Source organism: Narcine bancroftii, chromosome 9 (assembly GCF_036971445.1).
Source record: "Narcine bancroftii isolate sNarBan1 chromosome 9, sNarBan1.hap1, whole genome shotgun sequence".
Taxonomy (NCBI): Eukaryota; Metazoa; Chordata; class Chondrichthyes; order Torpediniformes; family Narcinidae; genus Narcine; species Narcine bancroftii.
In genome coordinates, this window is record NC_091477.1 from 64503068 (window position 1) to 64522598 (window position 19531).

The 19531-nt window shown below is 45.5% G+C and overlaps 1 protein-coding gene across 3 annotated transcripts in view; it reads right to left on the minus strand.

Annotated features, from left to right (window-relative positions):
* The window catches only part of kif1aa (kinesin family member 1Aa), a 381215-nt gene extending 368380 nt beyond the window's left edge, over window positions 1-12835 (minus strand). For 2 of the 3 annotated variants that reach the window (XM_069899341.1, XM_069899340.1), the window contains exons 1-4: window positions 12761-12835; window positions 11839-12018; window positions 2748-2813; window positions 720-898 (exon numbers count right to left, since the gene is read on the minus strand). In XM_069899341.1, the coding sequence (XP_069755442.1) occupies window positions 720-898; window positions 2748-2813; window positions 11839-11961 (368 nt within the window). In that variant the 5' untranslated portion in view covers window positions 11962-12018; window positions 12761-12835. Of the gene's footprint in view, window positions 1-719; window positions 899-2747; window positions 2814-4083; window positions 4138-11838; window positions 12019-12760 lie in introns of those variants that run through there. The other variant, XM_069899343.1, reaches the window with a different exon arrangement.
* Between the last annotated feature and the right edge of the window lie 6696 nt (window positions 12836-19531).

Genomic DNA, 19531 nt, shown 5'->3' on the forward strand with positions numbered 1-19531 from the left:
CTAACAATCTTTGATGAGTAATATTGAGGGAGCCCCCATACATCATTAATAACTGTGGGGAATAACAGGGCTACACAAAGCAGAGGGAGTTTGTGAAAGCAAGGACTCGGTTTAGGGAAGCATTGTAGTGAGAATCATTGAAAGCAATCCCCATGGCAATCTTCAATTGCAGAGGTGTGTACCACTTGAGTATGGGAGCAGTTTAAGATTAGGCACATGTTAAGTGCAATGCGCTTGAACATAGCAAGTACAGTATCTCCAAAGTTCTCCGTTCCCAATGACATGCGGGTTAATTCAGCCCATCAAGGCTATGCCATCTCCCTCACTTATTTTCTCTGAAACCTACTCTCCCCACCTTAATATTGTTCCCACCCCCAGATTCTACACTAGGGACCACAAATCTTTGGGGTGGGAGAAGGGCCGAAGGAAAGCCTGCAGTCACAGGAAGAATGGGCAGATTTCACACAGACAGCATCAAAGGCCATGAGTGAATCTGGAATCCTGGTGCTGCGAGCTAGCTGGGCCATTGGTGTCTATTGTCTGATGTTAACATGCTAATTGACATGGATTAATAGCTATGCCTAGTCAACCATGTTATAATTGCATCGTGTAACTACCAGAATGGCAGAAATTGAACTGAATGGAGCTGACCTTTCACTATCTAATAACTCCACTGCTCCAGTGAACTCCTTCCACAGAGTCACCTAGGTTCCTCATACCTGGCTTTGTTACCAGAGTCCATAAGATCCGAAATGTCATTGTAGGAGGTCACGGCAAGTTTGGAAAGATCCTCCACATAAGGCCCTAGAATGGGATGCTCCCGAACTCGAAGGTTTCCTTTGGTTTTGGGGTTCAGCAGGTCACGCACCCGCTCACAGTATATTTCCATGTAGCTGACCTGAAAGACAACACAATGTTACAAAACGGTAAAGAAGACTCGACGAAGTACAGTGACTGCTGAAATGGAGCCATTTGTAATTGTGAGTGGAAGTCTTCACCTATCCACAGCAACTGATGGCTCCTCCATGCAACTCCCTTTCTTCTGTTCTCAAACATCCTGTTGGTTGGGGTCAGCTACCTCTTACAGAAAAAAGTGCCTTGGTTGGAGAAGGATTTGTTCAAACCAACAGGATGACAGAGAAAGCAGCTGTGTCCTCAGAGAGGGCAGGAGACATAGAGTAGACATAAAGGTAGGCTTCAAATTAAAACCATGCATGCAAAGTTACCAATCATGAGAAACTGTAAGGTTAGGAAAGCTTTAAAATGCAACAAAGATCCACGAAGCAAGCAAAAAAGAAAAGAAAGATTGATTATGAAAGTACTACTTATGAAAGTATATACTGTTCTGTGTCTAAGTGGCTGGCTGACTTTGATCCCCTGTATCCCCTCCCCCATGACCTGGCCATAAAGGTTGACATCCTTACCCCCTCCCATTTATTCGAGCACATGGAGTTGGGCTAGCCGAAATCTAATCTGTAAAAAGCCTATCGTTCCTCACTCAGCCTTTGGAGTCATTGATAGAGTGAATCACACAGAATTTAAAAACAGATAATTGAACACCTTGAAATATTTTGCTTGTCAAAGGTGCTGCATAATATGCAAGTTGTGACAGAGGGCTGGCCATTAGTTGACCTGAAATAGTGCTTCCACTTCACCCCAAAGTCGACACCACACGTGATCAGATCCATCCCAGTGCAGTACAGCCCCCTCAAGTTTATCATCATTCCCTATTTCCATGCCAGTTTGGCATGCTCCCATGCCACTCTATCTTTACCTTTGTGTGAAGAAATTTGTCAGCCAGCACTGAATTAAAGGCCTATGGACATGCAACTGTCAACATTTAAATATAAATTTTAAATTTCAATTTTTTACATTTTAAATTTAGACACAGCACAGTAACAGGTTATTTTGGCCGACAAGTCCTTGATACCCAATTCCACCTGTATGTTTTGAATGGTGGCAGGAAACCGGAGCCCCCAGGGAAAACCCACATAGGTACAGGGAAAATGCACAAACTTCTTACAGACAGCGTGGGATTCAAACCCCGGCCCTGATTGCTGGTGCTGCAATGGCGTTGTGCTAACTGCTGCGCCAACTGTACTGCCCCAAATCATTTGGGCTATATTCAGGTTCTGAGAGTACAGAGCAATTTTATCTCAAACATCAAATATGACTGTCATAGAATAGGGGCGTCACGTTTGGCGTAGCAGTTAGCGCAAGGCCTTTACAGCGCCAGCGATTGGGATTCGAGATTCGTGCTGTCTGTAAGGAGTTTGTACATTCTCCTTGTGTCTGCATGGATCTTCTCTGGGGGCTCCAGTTTGTTCCTGCCGGGGGTGTAGGTTAATGGGGTGTAAATTGAGCAGCACAGACCCGTGGGCCAAAATGGGCTGTTACCGTGCTGTATGTTTAAATTTTTAAAAATTAGAATCACACAGTACAGCAACAGGCCCTTTGCCCACTCCACTGCTGCTGACCTTTAAAAAATTCTTGCTTAGATCCCCTACAGGCCCCTTACTTTCTATCCTTGTCCATGCTTCTCCTAACAATGTATGCCTCTGTCACGTTCCTTCAACCTCTTTTGCTATAAGGAAAACAAATGCACCCTATCTAGTTCTCCTGATTGCTCTGGAATAAGTTCCAGGGCTTGAATGTAAATCAAGATCTCCAGCCTGCTTGACAACTAATCTGAATGGAGCTTAAATTGACTGAAATTTTCACTCTGAAGTGCCCTCCATGATGCTTACTTCCACCGAGTAGGAAAGATTGGCGTTTGCACTGTCGTTAATTCTGGCAAAGAGATCTTCACACAGCTGAGAAAGAAAAGCAAAGTTAGTATCGACATATAAAATCAGTTACACCAGAGTCTACCCCAGTGTTACAGAGCACCTGGAAAGTAGGGAGAAGTACAGAGACTTCTATAGATGTCCATCGTTTGCAGATGTTTTCATCTATAAAATGCTCAGGCTGTATGCTCCTTCTGCATCATTTCTCTCTCTCTCTCTCTCTCTCTCTTTCTCTCTCAGCTGAATCATTGCCTCATTCTCTGGAGTCCTTTCAGAAGAAAATCATCTTCGTTCATGTTCTGTTTGCTGGGCTTCTCAGTTTATTATTATTTGGGGGTTATTCTTCAGAATGGAGTCAAATTGGAGGCTTCTACGTGGACATCCCATGGATGCCTGGAAGACAGCAGCCAATCGGGTGAGCAAGTGCTATGATGGATTAGGGGGAGAGTGAGGGAGGGAAGTTCGTGTCCTCAAGCTCTTGAGGGAGATGCAGCTTTCGGGGCATCTGCACCAGCTGCTGTGGGTGCTGGAAGATACTGGTAGCAAACCATCAGGGTGCATCATGCTAGTGTATTAACATCCCAATCTCCCAGCTCTGGCATTAATTTCCCATTCTTGCCCCTCAAAGGAATGTTGAAATTCTCTAAGCATCCCCTCCCTATAAACAGAGCACCCCCCCCCCCCCCCATGTTCCTGGACAATTTTAGAGCCTCTTCCATTTTCAGATAACAGTCAGGGTACCAGCCCACCTTGTCCTTTGAGCCTCAATTACCAGTGTCTCTCCTGAATGCTTTCCTTCTCCTCAATCCCTCTTGAGTTATAATCGGTTTACCACTCTGTCGTGGTGAGATAATGTTCCAGCACAAGATGGAAGATGAGCAACAAGGCAAGTTATTTAACCCAAATATGATCCCATAAACAATAATATGGCTATAATCATACACCTTGAACAACGTTCATGTGCATCAAAATCCACACTGGCTGCAGCCAAACAGGTACTTATCAAGAAAAACTGTAACTGTAACTAAATGAATTAAAGTAAATCAGACAATAAATATTAACAGTAGCTCAAGAGGGATAGCTGGGGCTGAACTTGTAAGGTGTGTACAAGGATTCCTGATTCAGTATTGTTACAGAGTTCTGTGTTGTGTATTGGCCTATATGTGGTGTGGTTTTATGTTAAAAAGTGATAGTTTGCCTTAGAGACCCAAGGTGAAGGTGGACTGCTGAGAGAGTGGGAGACGGACTGAGCATGTGCAGAAAATGAAAAAAATTCTGGACTTGGACAATAAACCACCTTTATCTTGGTGCTGTGGAGTGGAAAGAGGCCCAGAGCATGAGCCATGGTCTGGAGGACAGTTTAGAATGCTGGGCATTTTAAAAAGGATGAACATTCCGAAGGCAGCCAGAAGAATCCAGACCAAGGCAGTGGTTCCTCTCTCTTCAAGCAACACAAGAAGACAACTTCGAATTTTGTGCTCTCTCTCTCTCTCTCTCTCTCTCTTTCTCAAAGATCTTTTGGCTTCAGTTTACCAAACAAATTGAATTTTGTTTATGATCTTTGCTTCGGTTGAGATCAAAGTTTTGTGAGTCTTATGTTTGTTTTGTGTCTAAGTTTTTCTGTGGGCTGGTTGGAAATATAACTTAGACTTTAATTGCATATGTTACATTTAGGCTGGGGAATTTATTAGTTTTACACTGTAATAGAGATTTGCATAGTAACCAGTGGGCATTGTTATAAAAGGGGGGATTTTGAATTAAAGTTTGAAGGTGAATTTTTTGTTAATAATGTAATTGTTCATCTTTACCCCTGTGTGATATGCCTTCTCTGTGGTTGCCGCTTTGATCTTGTAACAGTCTGTGGACCGGCTGACGAGAGGAGAGGCCGGACTGGATCTGGTTCTGGGGAATGGACTTGGACAGGGGGTGGACCTCTCGGTGGGGGAGCATTTTGGTGAGAGTGTCCACAACTCCCTTAACTTCAACATAGCTATGGAAAAGGATATAAACAGTCAAATTTGGAAAGTGTTTAACTGGGGAAGAGCTAATTATGAAGGGATGAGACAGGAACTAGTGAGAATAAATTGGAAACAGATGTTTAAGGGTGAAAGCATAGAACTCATGTGGAGGAAGTTTAGGACCACTTGTGCAGGGTTCAAGATAGGTTTGTCCCACTGGGACAAAGAAAGGATGGTAGGAAAAAGGAACCATGGCTGATGAAACAGGTCAGGCAACAAGTCAAAAGGAAGAAGGAAACATACATTTGATATAGGAAGCAGGACACAGGAAGAGCTCATGAGAAGTATATGGTAGCAAAGAAGGAGTTTAAGAAAAGACTTAGGAGAGCTCAAAGTGGGGGGGTGGGGGGGGGCTGAGAAGGCCTTGGCATGTAGAATTATGGAGAACCCCAAGGCGTTCTATGCCTATGTGAAGAACAGAAGGATGATAAGAATAAGGAAGGCAACATGTGCCTGGAGGTGAAGGATGTTGGAGGGTCCTAAATGAATACTTTGCATCAGTATTCACAAGAGATAAGGACCTTGATCACAGCGAGGTCAAAATTGAATGGGCTTGCGTGCTGGACAATGTGGAGATTAAGGAAGTGGAACTGATGCATCTGCTTAAAAATAACAAGATTGATAAATCTTTGGAGCTGGACCCAATATACCCTAGAAAAATGCTGTGGGAAGTGAGGGAAGAGATAGTTGGGGCAGTAGCTATGATCTTTGAATACTGTTTGGCTGCAAGGGTGGTGCCAGAGGCTTGTTTAAAAAAGTTAATATGGAAAATCCTGGGAATTATAGACCGGTGAGTCTTACGTCAGTGGTGTGTAAACTAATGGAGAGGATTCTTAAGGATAGGATTATGAGCATTTGGAGAAATACCGTCTACTCAGGGATAGTCAGCATGGCTTTGTGAAGGGAAGGTCATGCCTCATGAGCCTAATCGAGTTCTTTGAGGAGGTCACAAAAGAAATTGATGAGGGTAGCGGGGTAGGTGTGGTCTATATGGATTTGAGCAAGACATTTGTCAAGCTCGCCCATGAGAGACTCATCCAGAAAGTCATGAGGTACCAGATCAGTGGAACCTTGGATGTGTGGATAACAAATGGGCTTGTAGGAAGAAAGCAGAGAGTAGTAGTGGAAGGAAAGTATTCTACCTGGAGGTCGTTGACTAGTGGAGTGCTGCAGGGATCTGTTTTTGGACCCCACTCTTAGTGATTTTTAAATGACCTGCATGAAGAGGCCGAAGGATGGGTCAGTAAGTTTGAGGATACCACAGAGGTTGGAGGAGTTGTGGATGGAGCTGAAGGTTGTCGAAGGTTAAAAGAGGATATAGTCAGGATTCAAAGTTGGGCAGAAAAGTGGAAGATGGATTTCAATCCAGATAAGTATGAGGTGATGCATTTTGGAAAGAAGGTTAATGATTGGTTACTTAAGAGTGTGGATGAACAAAGGGACCTTGGGGTCTAAATCTATGCATCACTCAAGGTCTCCACACAGGTTGATAGGATAGTTAAGAAGGCCTAAGGGATGTTGGGATTCATTAATAGGGAGAATTAATTCAGGAGCAGGGAGGTCATGTTGCAACTCTACAAATCTAGACCAGTTCTGGTCACCTCATTATAGGAAGAATGTGGAAGCTATGGAGAGGGTGCAGAGGAGATTTATCAGGATGCTGCCTGGATTGGGAAACAAATATTATGAGGCAAGGTTAGCAGAGCTAGGAATTTTCAGTATGGAGCATAGAAGGATGTAGACGTCTACAAGATTATGAGAGGCTTAGATAGGGTGGACGGTCAGCACCGGCCCTTGGGCCCTTGATGTTGTGCTGGCCTACATATTCCTATCTAAAAACAAAGTACTAAATCCTCCCTACCCGTAACCCCCTATTTTTTTTTCATGCATGTGTCCCACCATTCCTGGCAAGTCATTCCAAGCTCCCACAACTCTCTGTGTAAAAAAAAACATCCCCCTGATGTTTCCCCTAAACTTCCCCCTCCCCTTAACTTTGTACAAATTTGTCAAATTTGGCCATTCACTGCTCTACGAATCAAATCGTGGCTGATGTATTTTTCTTTCACCCCCCCATTCTCCTGCTTTTTCCCCATATCCTTTTCGGCCTTCTTGAACACCTTCTGTGCCTAAAGGTCGATGTGAGAAGAGGTTGTGACAGGGGTGGTAGTGCCCTTTATGATGCTCCATGCTCAAAAGTTCAAAGATCAGATTTATTGTCAGAGTAATTTACATGCCATCACATACAACCAGGAGCTTTTTTCTGCAGGAGAGGCAGAATTACCACTTTTCGGTTGAGCAAAAAAAACTCCACACAAGATGCATGAAAACAAATATATAAATGTAAACAAACTGTCTGTGCAATACAGAGAAAAATGTCAATAAAGTGCAAAAGTACAAGTCCTTAAATGAGTCTCTGATGGAATTTGTGGTTGAGGAGTCTGATGGTGGAGGGGTAGCAGCTGTTCCTGAACCTGGTGGTACGAGTCTTGCGGCACTGACTCCTCTTTCCTGATGGTAGCAGCGAGAACAGAGCGTGTGCTGGGTGGTGTGGATCCTTGATGAGTGTGTGCTTTCCGACAGCAGCATTCCCTGTAGATGTTCTCAATAGTGGGGAAGATTTTGCCTGTGATGCCTTGAGCTGGGTCCACTACCTTTTGTAAGACTTCATGGTATTGGTGTCTCCGTACTTGATCATGATGCACACTTTCCACCACACATCTGTAGAAATTTGCCAGTGTTTCTGATGTTGTACCAAACCTCCACAAACACCTGAGGAAGTAAAGGAATTCACGTGCTTTCTTCATGATGCCATTGGTGTGTTGGGTCCAGGAAATATCCACTGAGATAGTGACTCCCAAAAATTTAAATTTGCTCACCCTCTCTACTTCTAATCTCCCAATCATCACTGGATCATACACCTCTGGTCCGAAAGTTCAGAATCTGCTCCTTGGTTTACGTGACATTGAGTGCACCATTCAGGCAAATTTTCACTCTCCCTTCTGTATGCTGACTCATCGTCTTTTTTTACAATAAACAATATTGTGGTATTGTCAGCGAATTTGTAGATGGTGTTGTTGTACTGAGCCACACAGTTGTAGGTGCAAAGTGAGTAGAGCAGGGGGCTAAGAACACAGCTCTGTGGTGCTCCCATACTGATGAAGATTGTAGAGGAGAAATTCTTACCAATCCTCACTGATTGTGGTCTGGAGGGGAGGAAATCCATGATCCAGTTACACAGTTGGGGGCTGAGTCCCAGGTCTTGAAGTTTGCTGATGAATTTTGAGGGGATGATGGTGTTGAATGTCAAACTATGCATCCTGATGTATGCATATTTGCTGGCCATGTGTTTGTGTGGAGACAGTGAGATGGCATCCGCCGTAGACCTGTTGCTAGATATTGGAACGGATCCAAGATGCCGCTCAGACAGGAGCTGATCTGCTTCAACACCAGTCTTTCAAAACACTCTCACTGTGGATGTGAGGCTTCTGGCCGATAGTCATTGAGGGCAGGTTACCACACTCTTCTTGGGTACTGGTATGATTGAGGCCTGTTTGAAACAGGTGGGTACCTGACTGAGTGAGATTTTGAAGATATCTGTGACTAGCACAGGTTTTTAATACTCGGCCAGGACCAGATGCTTTCCTCGGATTCACTCTCCTGAAGGCAGCCGCACATCATCAGGGGACATGGAGGTGTGCAGTGGTGGTTCTTCCTTGTTCCTGTGATTAAATCAGGCATCAAGTTCATCTGGGCAGTGTCACACATAATGTCTGCAATAGATGGGAGGTCAGAGATTGTGAAGGACCTGGCAATGTTTGCAATGTTTTTCAGCCTTGTGCCAAACCAGGCTTTGATGCAACCAGTCAGTGCATGTTCCCTATTACATCTGTAGATATTTGATAGAGTTTCCAATGACATGCCAAATCTTCTCATATTCCTTAAAAAGTAGAGGCGTTGGGGGGGGGGGGGTCTTCTTCATGGTTGCATTGATGTGCTGGCTCCAGAAGGTGTCTTCTGAAATATGGAGTCCCGAGGACTTGAAGGTTCTCACCATCTCCACCTCTGTCTCATCATTGAGGACCAGTGTATGATCTCTTGAACTCTCCTCCCTGAAATCTACAGTAAGCATCTTGATCTTGATGATGTTGAGAACAAGACTGCTGTTCTGGCACCACACAACCAGGTTCTCCATCTCCATTCTGCATTGTGACTCATCATTTCCTGTTATTTGGTCAAAACAGTGGTGTCATCAGCAAATTTATGGATTGAGTTGGAGCTGAACTTTGCTGCGCAGCCATGATTTCACAAGGAATAGAGTCGGGGACTAAGTATGCAGCTTGGAAGTGCCCCTATGTTGATGGTCAACATGGCGTCACCAGGGGTTATGAGGGTTCATGTTTCTTCATGGTTTTTCTCTTTTGAATGAGGATGGAAGGGATTGAGCTCATCGGGTATTGTAATTGGGTTGCTTCATCTTTTGGGCTGTAATGATGGGCAAGTGCTGCCACAGCTGTCATTTTTCTATCTGCTGTGGAATTGTCTCTGTGTTAATAATGGCCCTCCCGAGGCTGGACTTTCTGTACGTTTCTGAAACTCCACAGATCTAGCCTGCAGCAGTTTGCAAAATAACCTTTGGACCCATGCAACTCACTTGAATGCAGGTCCCAGTCTTGGTAGAATGGCAATTTCATTACCCAGAATCCACTCAATGGGGAAATCCCTCTTATTGTTACAACAACAACTTGATGGTTTGCAAGGTGAGCATGTCTTTATGCTCATTCAGCCATGGCCAAGATCTCCCTGGAGACCCACTTCGTCTCTCTAGCCCTGCAACTTACTAACTCGCTCCCCATCAACGATTGGAAAAAGTGTCAATGAATTGGTCTCCTGGGTTTAGGAAAATGAGAGGTGATCTCACTGAAAAGTATTAAATTAATTTAGGGCTTGAGGGAGGGAGTCTGTCTACAACCAGTAGCCACATTCTCAAAATCATGTGTCAGCCAGTCCACAGAGGTGAGAGGAAAATCTGTTCACCTGGAAGTGAGAGAATTTTTAGAGCTGAGGAAGCTCAGTCAACATATTTTTAACATATAGAGACAAAAAGGAGATATGGGACAGAAAAAAAGGCCAGGAAGTAAATGAGAGAAAATAATCTCATGAAATGACAGCAGACACAAGTGGCTGAATTGCTTACTCCTGCTTCTGCTGTGTGTGACATAATGTATATGATCAGTTGTTTCAGGAGCTCCTGTGGGTTGCTAAGAATTTGGGCATGTACATGGATGGAACAAGTATGGATTGGGTGCAGGTCAGTGGGACTAGACAGAAAAATGGTTCAGCATGGACTAGAAGGGCTAAAGCGGCCTGTGTCTGTGCAGTAATGTTCTCTGGCAGCGGGGCAGGGTGTGGGGCAAGGTGCATCATTTTCTGATGGGAGATGGGATCAAGGTTTTGATATTAACATTGCAATGATTCTCCACAAGGCCAGCACAGTTAGAATGGAACTGATACTTCACTACGTCTTCATTCTGCTCCTTGAGTGCAAGGTGCTGATGTACTGATGTAATCCGTTAGCATGAGATGGGCCAGAAATAAGTGAAGGGTTGTCTCCATAGACACCAGCATCACTCAGTGATAACACCACTTGTAGCCTCTAGATTTCTACTGATCTCATGCCTGTGGACAGAATGTCTGTAGATTGGATGTGGGGGTTGGGGAGACATTGCCTGTGGCCTTGGTGTGGAGACAGTAAGCTATTTCCTGTAGTCAAGGTGTGGGATACGCTGAGACAGTGTCTGTAATCTGGGTAAGGATGGTAAGGCACTGACTGTAGTCTGGGTGTGGGGTACACTGAGACACTGTCTGTAATCTGTGTTTAGGGATGGTGAGGCACTGACTGTAGTCTGGGTGTGGGGGACAGTGAAACATTGCCTGTAGTCTGGGTGTAGGGAATGGCGAGACATTGCCTGTAGTCAGGGTGTGGGTGTCGGTGAGATATTGCCTGTAGTATGGATATAGGGGTCAGTGAGACACTGCCTAGTCTGAGTGTAGGGGATGGTGAGACTGCCTGTAGTTTAGGTGTAGGGGATAGTGAGGTACTGCTTGTTGACTGGATGTAGGGGATGGTGAAACACTTGTCTGTAGTCTGGGTGTAAGGATGATGAGGCACTGACTGTAGTCTGAGTGTGGGGCATGCTGAGACACTGTAGTCTGGGTGCAGTGATGGTGAGCTTCTGCCTGTAGTCAGGGTATGGGGTATGCTGAGACACTGTGTTGTCTGAGTGTAGGGAATGGTGAGACGTTACCTGTAGTCAGGGTGTGGGTGTCAGTGAGCTATTGCCTGTAGTCTGGGTGTAGGGGTCACTGAGACACTGCCTATAGTCTGTGTAGGGGATGGTGAGACATTGCCTGTAGTCTGGGTGTAGGGGACAGTGAGGCACTGCTTGTCGACTGGATGTAGGATACTCTCTGAAGTCTGGATGTAGGGATGATGAGGCACTGACTGTAGTCTGGGTGTAGTGATGGTGAGCTTCTGCCTGTAGACAGGGTGTGGGGTATGCTGAGACACTGTGTTGTCTGGGTGTAGGGACAGTGAAGCATTGTTGTAGTCTGGGTGTGGGGGACAGTGAAACATTGCCTGTAGTCTGGGTGTAGGGAATGGTGAGACATTGCCTATAGTCAGGGTGTGGGTGTCAGAGAGACATTGCCTGTAGTCTGGGTGTAGGGATCAGTGAAACACTGCCTATAGTTTGGGTGTAGGGGATGGTGTGACATTGCCTGTAGTCTGGTTGAGGGGAATGGTGAGACACTGCCTGTAGTCTGGGTGTGAGGGACAGGGAGATATTACTTGTAATTTAGGTGTGGGGGCCAGTGGAACAGTGTGCAGTCAGGTGTGTAGACACTGAGACCCTGCCTGTAGTATGGGTGTAGGGACAGTCAATCTGCCTGCAGTCTAGTTATGTGGACAATGAGGTGCAGTTCAGTTACAATAAGACTGGCATTTTGAGCTGAGCCCGCGAACTCTTGCCCTGTACCTGAGGGATGATTCCTTGCTGCTCCTTCTCCTGTTTTCCCATCATGGTGTAGGATTTCCCCGCTCCGGTCTGTCCGTAGGCGAAGATGCAAACGTTGTAGCCCTCGAAGGCATGATGGAGCATCTCCTCTCCAATGTCACGGTACACCTGCTGTTGTGATGCATAGTTGATGTCGGCAGGCTGCAGCAGGGACACAATGAGGTGTTCATCAATGCTGCTCTTGTTACCCCACTCTAACTCCCGCCCACCCATTACCCCATCAATTGCCACATTCATCCACTGAATAGACTGAAGGGCCAGGGACAGATTTTCTCTCTGTGTGCCCTCTGTGTTACAAAACTGGATTCTTACCTAGACATGGCGATGTAGTTTCCCAGTCAATAACCAAAATGACTTCACCCCATTAGATTTGGAGTAAATGGTCCTTTCCCTTTAAACGCATGCAGTAAACTCAATGGGCCAATTAAAGCCCAAGAATGTCCATTTTAATCCCAAATGTTTAGATGAGAAGCTAACTTAGAAAAAAAAAGTGTGTTGCTCTCCATTGATCACATTCCCAATCCGTTTGTCAGTATGGAGCTCCAAACAAGGTGGAGTGGAGGGTGAGGCGAGATGGGCTGCATAACATACCCCATCTCCCAACAGGGCAGGCTCTCTGAAAATGAGCGCTTTAGTGGGTCCAGCTTCTCTACTGTAAGAAATGAATTTGGAAAAACTTCTGCGCTCAGCCGGGGGAAAAAATTTCAATTCCAGGAATTCATGTGGACAGGAAGGTGGCACCTCAAAAGGAAGACTAAATGCACAGTCATTGTAGGCTGAGAGACCAAGGACAGTTCTTTGGAAACCATGCCAGGCATGACATTGATTCACATACACTGGGAGTCTGCTTCTTCCCTGGGCTACAGAGAGCTGAACTACCTACCGTGGTGTGGGACCAGTAGGAGTAGTCGAAGTTGAAACTCTTGGGGGCCTCCTTGGGTTGCTTCGGGTTAACAATTGCTGTGAGAAAAGAAAGAGACAATGGGTGTGGGGGGTAGGAATCAGGTTTCAATTTTTAAAAATCTCGAGGTAGAGCTCTATAATAGATCTCCCTCCTTCCTTCCCCCTTCCAGCTCTCCTTCCCTCTCCAATCACCCAGCCCCTTGCTTGCTGCTGACCCTTCCCTCCTTTCTCCACCTATTACCTCCTGCCTTTTTGACTACACCTCCCCCCAACTCTTTTGTTCAGATGCCTGCTGACATTTTTCCACACCTTGATTAAGGGCTCAAGCCCAAAACGTCGATTATGTATTTGCATCTTTGCTATATAAATGAGACTGTTTGACCTGCTGAGTTTCTCCAGCTTTGTGTTTTTCCTTTTATCTGTAACAGGGCCTTCGGGCACATGAGCCCACACTGCCCAAATACATCCTACTAGCCCAGTTCTTTTTTGGAATGTGGGAGGAAACCGGAGCACCTGGTGAAACCCCACACAGACATGGGGTCAATATACAGACAGCACTATAGTCAAAGCCAGGTCGCTAGTACAGTCATAGAGTCATGCTAACTGCACCACTTCCTGCCCACTTTACCAGTGCCCCGTTCCAACAGCTCACTGCCTGGAAGTGACACCAAGCTTTACAACATTCCATGACTTTTCTCTAACATGGGTGGAGCAGAAAGAGGGGAGAACTGGAGCACAAGAGAAACTTGAGAGTTGGACACGATGGTGTATCAGAAAGAACGGAGAGGCAGAATTCAGAGATGAAGTGCAGACACCAACAAATTGGTGCAAACAACCTGTATCTGAACATTAAGAAAACAAAATAAATGGTTGTCAACTTCAGGAGGACCTGGGGGTCCCCTGACCATTGATGGCTCAACCGTTGAGGTCATCAAGAATATCAAGTCCCTCAGAGTGTGCCCGGTGAAGAATCTCACCTGGTCCCTCAACACTAGCTCCGTAGCCAAGAAAGCCCAGCAGTGCCTCTACTTCTTGCGAAGGCTCCCCCCCCCCCCCCCCGCATCCTCACTACATTCTACAGAGGATGTACCAAGAGCATCCTGTGCAACTGTTTCACCGCCTGGTTTGGAAGTTGTACCACTTCTGACCGCAAGACCCTGCAGAAAATAGTGAAGTAAGCATACAAGTCCATTGGGGAACCTCTTCCTAGCAGGAAAGACATCTAATGCACTCGATGCAGGTCAAAAGCAATGAACATTGTGAAAGACTCCACATATCCCACATGTAAACTGTTCTCCCTCTGCCATCTGGCAGGAGGTACTGAAGCACTCGGGCCCTTATAAATAGCTTTATTCCCCCCCCACCCCAAGCCATCTGGCTCCTGAACTCCCGGTACAGATGTGCACAGTGCGCCGTGAACTTTCAGTGTCAACATCTCAATACCTTAATATCTTAATGTGTTAACTGCTATCTATATAAATATGCTCCATGGTCCTGGAGAAACGCTCTCTCGTCCTTCCATGAGAGCATGGTATGAACGATAAAAATAAAGTTGACTTTTCAACGGGCATGCTGTCAAGTGCTGAGGCAGATTGTCAGGCTGCAAAGCTCTCACTATCAAGTCCAGCTGTCGGAGTTGGCAGTATTTGTAAAAGAGAATGGCCTATCCACTCTCCCAGGTGTCAGTAAATATTCCAATGACCTAGTTTGAAGAAGGGAAGAGTCAAGGTGCTTATTTTCTGCTGTCATCAGACTCTTGGATGGATTTCTCACTGGCAAAGGCCAATGCTCCTGCATTGTTTTAAAGTGTACTTTTCTCAGCCCCCAGCACTTTTCCTGTACTTTTCTCCATACCCTGCACTACTTGACAACATTGTTGTCTAATTTGAGAGTGTAGTGGTTAGCACAATGCCATTACAGTGCCAGGGACCCTGTTTCAAATCCATCACTGTCTGGAAGAAGTTGGTATGTTCTCCCTGTGTCTGCGTGGGTTTCCTCCGACGATCCAAAGACACACGGGGTTAGTAGGTTCATTGGTCACAAGGGAATGATGGAGCATCACAGGGTGGATGTTAAAAAAAATGATTTGTTTCTATGCTATTATTGCACTACCTGCAGAAAGTGTTGGATTCCCTGGGGAGCACACAAAAAGAGCTTTTTATTCTATCTTGGTCGGCATGACAATAAACAATATAATTCAATTCACAGCCTGTCATGCCCAGGCAGTTTACGTACTTGTCTCGATATTGTATTTGCCTCCATCATCTCTTCAGGCAGAATATCCCAGAAACCAACCAGGCTTATTGAAGAAATTCCACTTGTATCCCTTCTGAACCTCCCACTGGAAACGTACAGCCCCTCATCCCATACAACCCCAGCATCTGACCACCTTCCCCATCTATCCTGGAAGACCACAGTCAACACGAATTGGAAACAACGTCTTCTTCTCCTCACTGATTATCAACACAGGCGCACCAAGGATGTGAGCTGGGGCCACTGCTCTACTCGTTATGCACCCACGTCTGTGTGGCCAGGCACAATTCCAATGCCATCTACAAGTTCGCTGATGACACCACAGTTGTCGGCAGAATCACAAACGGCAGCGAGGAAGCGTAAAGGAGGAAGATAGATCAGCTTGTTGAATGATGTAACGACCATGACCTTGCGCTCAACATCAGCAAAACCAAGGAGATTATCGTTGACTTCAGGAGGAAGTGAGGGGAACACGACCTAGTCCTCATCAAGGGCTCAGTAGTGGAGAATGTTGAGAACTTCAAATTCCTGGGTGTCAGCATCTCCTAGTATCTGTCTTGGAGCCTCCATCTTGATGCAATCACAAAGAAGGCTCGCCAGTGGCTATAATTTGTGAGGTGTCTGAGGAAATCTGGTATGTCACTGAAGATTCTCATAAACATCTTCTGGCTGGTTGCATCACTGCCTGGAATGGAGGCACCAACTCTCAGGACAAGAATAAACTCCAGAGGGTTGTTAACTCGGCCTGCAACATCACAGGCACCAGACTTCACTCCATCGAGGACATGAGGTGGTGTCTTAAAAAAGCAGCCTCTATCCTCAAAGACCCCACCCACCACCCAGGCCCTGCCCTCTTCACTTTGCTAACGTCAGAGTAAAGGTCCAGGAGCCTAAAGACGAGCACTCAGTGGCACAAGGACAGCTTCTTCCCCATTGCTATCAGATTCCTGAATAATCAATGAACCACTTTTGGTGCAATTTTTTTAAATATATAGTTATATCGTAAGATGAGACATATAAGGCAATCGAACAACTGAAAAGTGGCAAAGCAGCAGGTATGGATGGAATCCCCCCAGAAGTCTGGAAGGCTGGCGGCAAAACTCTGCATGCCAAACTGCATGAGTTTTTCAAGCTTTGTTGGGACCAAGGTAAACTGCCTCAGGATCTTCGTGATGCCACCATCATCACCCTGTACAAAAACAAAGGCGAGAAATCAGACTGCTCAAACTACAGGGGAATCACGTTGCTCTCCATTGCAGGCAAAATCTTCGCTAGGATTCTACTAAATAGAATAATACCTAATGTCGCCGAGAATATTCTCCCAGAATCACAGTGCGGCTTTCGCGCAAACAGAGGAACCACTGACATGGTCTTTGCCCTCAGACAGCTCCAAGAAAAGTGCAGAGAACAAAACAAAGGACTCTACATCACCTTTGTTGACCTCACCAAAGCCTTCGACACCGTGAGCAGGAAAGGGCTTTGGCAAATACTAGAGCGCATCGGATGTCCCCCAAAGTTCCTCAACATGATTATCCAACTGCACGAAAACCAACAAGGTCGGGTCAGATACAGCAATGAGCTCTCTGAACCCTTCTCCATTAACAATGGCGTGAAGCAAGGCTGTGTTCTCGCACCAACCCTCTTTTCAATCTTCTTCAGCATGATGCTGAACCAAGCCATGAAAGACCCCAACAATGAAGACGCTGTTTACATCCGGTACCGCACGGATGGCAGTCTCTTCAATCTGAGGCGCCTGCAAGCTCACACCAAGACACAAGAGAAACTTGTCCGTGAACTACTCTTTGCAGATGATGCCGCTTTAGTTGCCCATTCAGAGCCAGCTCTTCAGCGCTTGACGTCCTGCTTTGCGGAAACTGCCAAAATGTTTGGCCTGGAAGTCAGCCTGAAGAAAACTGAGGTCCTCCATCAGCCAGCTCCCCACCATGACTACCAGCCCCCCCACATCTCCATCGGGCACACAAAATTCAAAACGGTCAACCAGTTTACCTATCTCGGCTGCACCATTTCATCAGATGCAAGGATCGACAAAGAGATAGACAACAGACTCGCCAAGGCAAATAGCGCCTTTGGAAGACTACACAAAAGAGTCTGGAAAAACAACCAACTGAAAAACCTCACAAAGATAAGCGTATACAGAGCCGTTGTCATACCCACACTCCTGTTCGGCTCCGAATCATGGGTCCTCTACCGGCACCACCTACGGCTCCTAGAACGCTTCCACCAGCGTTGTCTCCGCTCCATCCTCAACATCCATTGGAGCGCTTACACCCCTAACGTCGAAGTACTCGAGATGGCAGAGGTCGACAGCATCGAGTCCACGCTGCTGAAGATCCAGCTGCGCTGGATGGGTCACGTCTCCAGAATGGAGGACCATCGCCTTCCCAAGATCGTGTTATATGGCGAGCTCTCCACTGGCCACAGTGACAGAGGTGTACCAAAGAAAAGGTACAAGGACTGCCTAAAGAAATCTCTCGGTGCCTGCCACATTGACCACCGCCAGTGGGCTGATATCGCCTCAAACCGTGCATCTTGGCGCCTCACAGTTTGGCGGGCAGCAACCTCCTTTGAAGAAGACCGCAGAGCCCACCTCACTGACAAAAGGCAAAGGAGGAAAAACCCAACACCCAACCCCAACCCACCAATTTTCCCCTGCAACCACTGCAATCGTGTCTGCCTGTCCCGCATCGGACTTGTCAGCCACAAACGAGCCTGCAGCTGACGTGGACTTTTTACCCCCTCCATAAATCTTCGTCCGTGAAGCCAAGCCAAAGAAGAGAAGATGATTATAATATGAACGTTTGCACACTGACGCTGCTGAAAACTCCGAATTTCAGGACTTGTTCATGGCAATAAATCCTGATTCTGATTCTGAACTATGATGCAAACTCCAGTATCCTCAGCAAAAGCATGGACCCAGCATGGGGCAGAGAGATGTGTAGGAGGGTCAGGATAAACTGATGAATATTTCTGCTTGGTTCCGCTGCAACCTACAAGCAGTTATCCAGCACATTAGAATCCAGCCTGAATTCACTCCCATAAGTGAGCAACCATTTCTCCAATTCTCACCACTTTGAGATCCCAACTGGCATCTCACTTTCTGTATTCACTGACACACATTCCGAAACGCTAATTATTCTTATCGCTAATTCCTGATCTTTCAATTATTCATGAAACCAGATATGACTGACTGTCAAATCTTATTACAAAACAATATCAACTATATTTTAAAAGCAATTGATTATGCATTGTTTGGGATTTATTGAGGATGTGATAAGCACTCTTTTCATACATTTTAAGATCAAATTTAAACCATCAGCCCATTCCTAGTGCAGTAAAGCCCCTGTAATCCGGAATTCAAGCAATCAGCAAACTCAAGCAAGTGGCAAAGCATTGATGAAAATAAATGAGAATAAATACAAATTTAAATAAAAGTTTAAAATTTTAAAAGCAAATGTTCTCTTAAGTAACACATTGGCCCTTGGTGAAAACAGGGGCAAATATCCAGCCAGCAGAGATCCTTGTCCGGACTTTGCTCGTAGCAGCTGTTTGAATCAAGTTGTGTGAAACAGTAATGGCGTCACCCAGGATGAAAGGCTGGTTGATGCCGCTCGCTGTTGGGGTGACTCTCTTAAAGTGTATCCTTGTCTCTGCTTCATAAGAGTCTTAAGTGTATTTGTAAGGCTTTATCTGTAAACTTGGGGTTTTGGGGGCCAATTTTATGGGTGGCTCCGTGGAGAGGGAAGAAATCCTCAGATGCAGTGACAGTTGCATAGACAGTTGTATATTTTAACAGTATGTGATTGAAAATAAAGTAAAATTCTTTAAGGTTTATATATTCATGCAAGTAGTAAGTACAGTATAATATTTTTGTATTTTTACTGTTTATACTTAATGCAGGTGCATTTAGTTAGGCATTGTAAGATGGAGTTCCCTATACAATAATTCACAAGCAAATGGAAAACTCACTTATCCGGCATCTACAATTCCCTTAGGTGGTAGATATCAGGAGTTTTACTGTATCTGGTATTCTCTAAACTGGAGACTACAATAAATCCGGCATGGTTAGCCTAGCAGTCAGCACAATGCCTTTACAGTGACCCATCAGGGCCAGGGTTCGAATCCTGTGCTCTCTCTGTAAGGAGTTTGCATATTCTCCCCCTGTCTGCATGGATTTTCCCCGGGGCTCTGGTTTCTTCCCAGCATTTGAAACATACAGGGGGTTGTAGGTTAATTGGGTGTAAATTGGGCGGCTCATTGGCCAAAATGGCCTGTTACCGTGCTGCATATCTAAATTTAAAATTTAAATTTGGACAAGGTTCCGATGGTGTGTGCCAAATTTAAAACTTCTAACCCTGACTATTATTCTGGGGAATTCACAATCTTGGAAATTATACAAGTCAACACCACTATTTATACATTCAGGGGCCTTGGTTTGTGCATCCCGTTATTACCTTGGCTGTTAATTTATAGCTTGAAA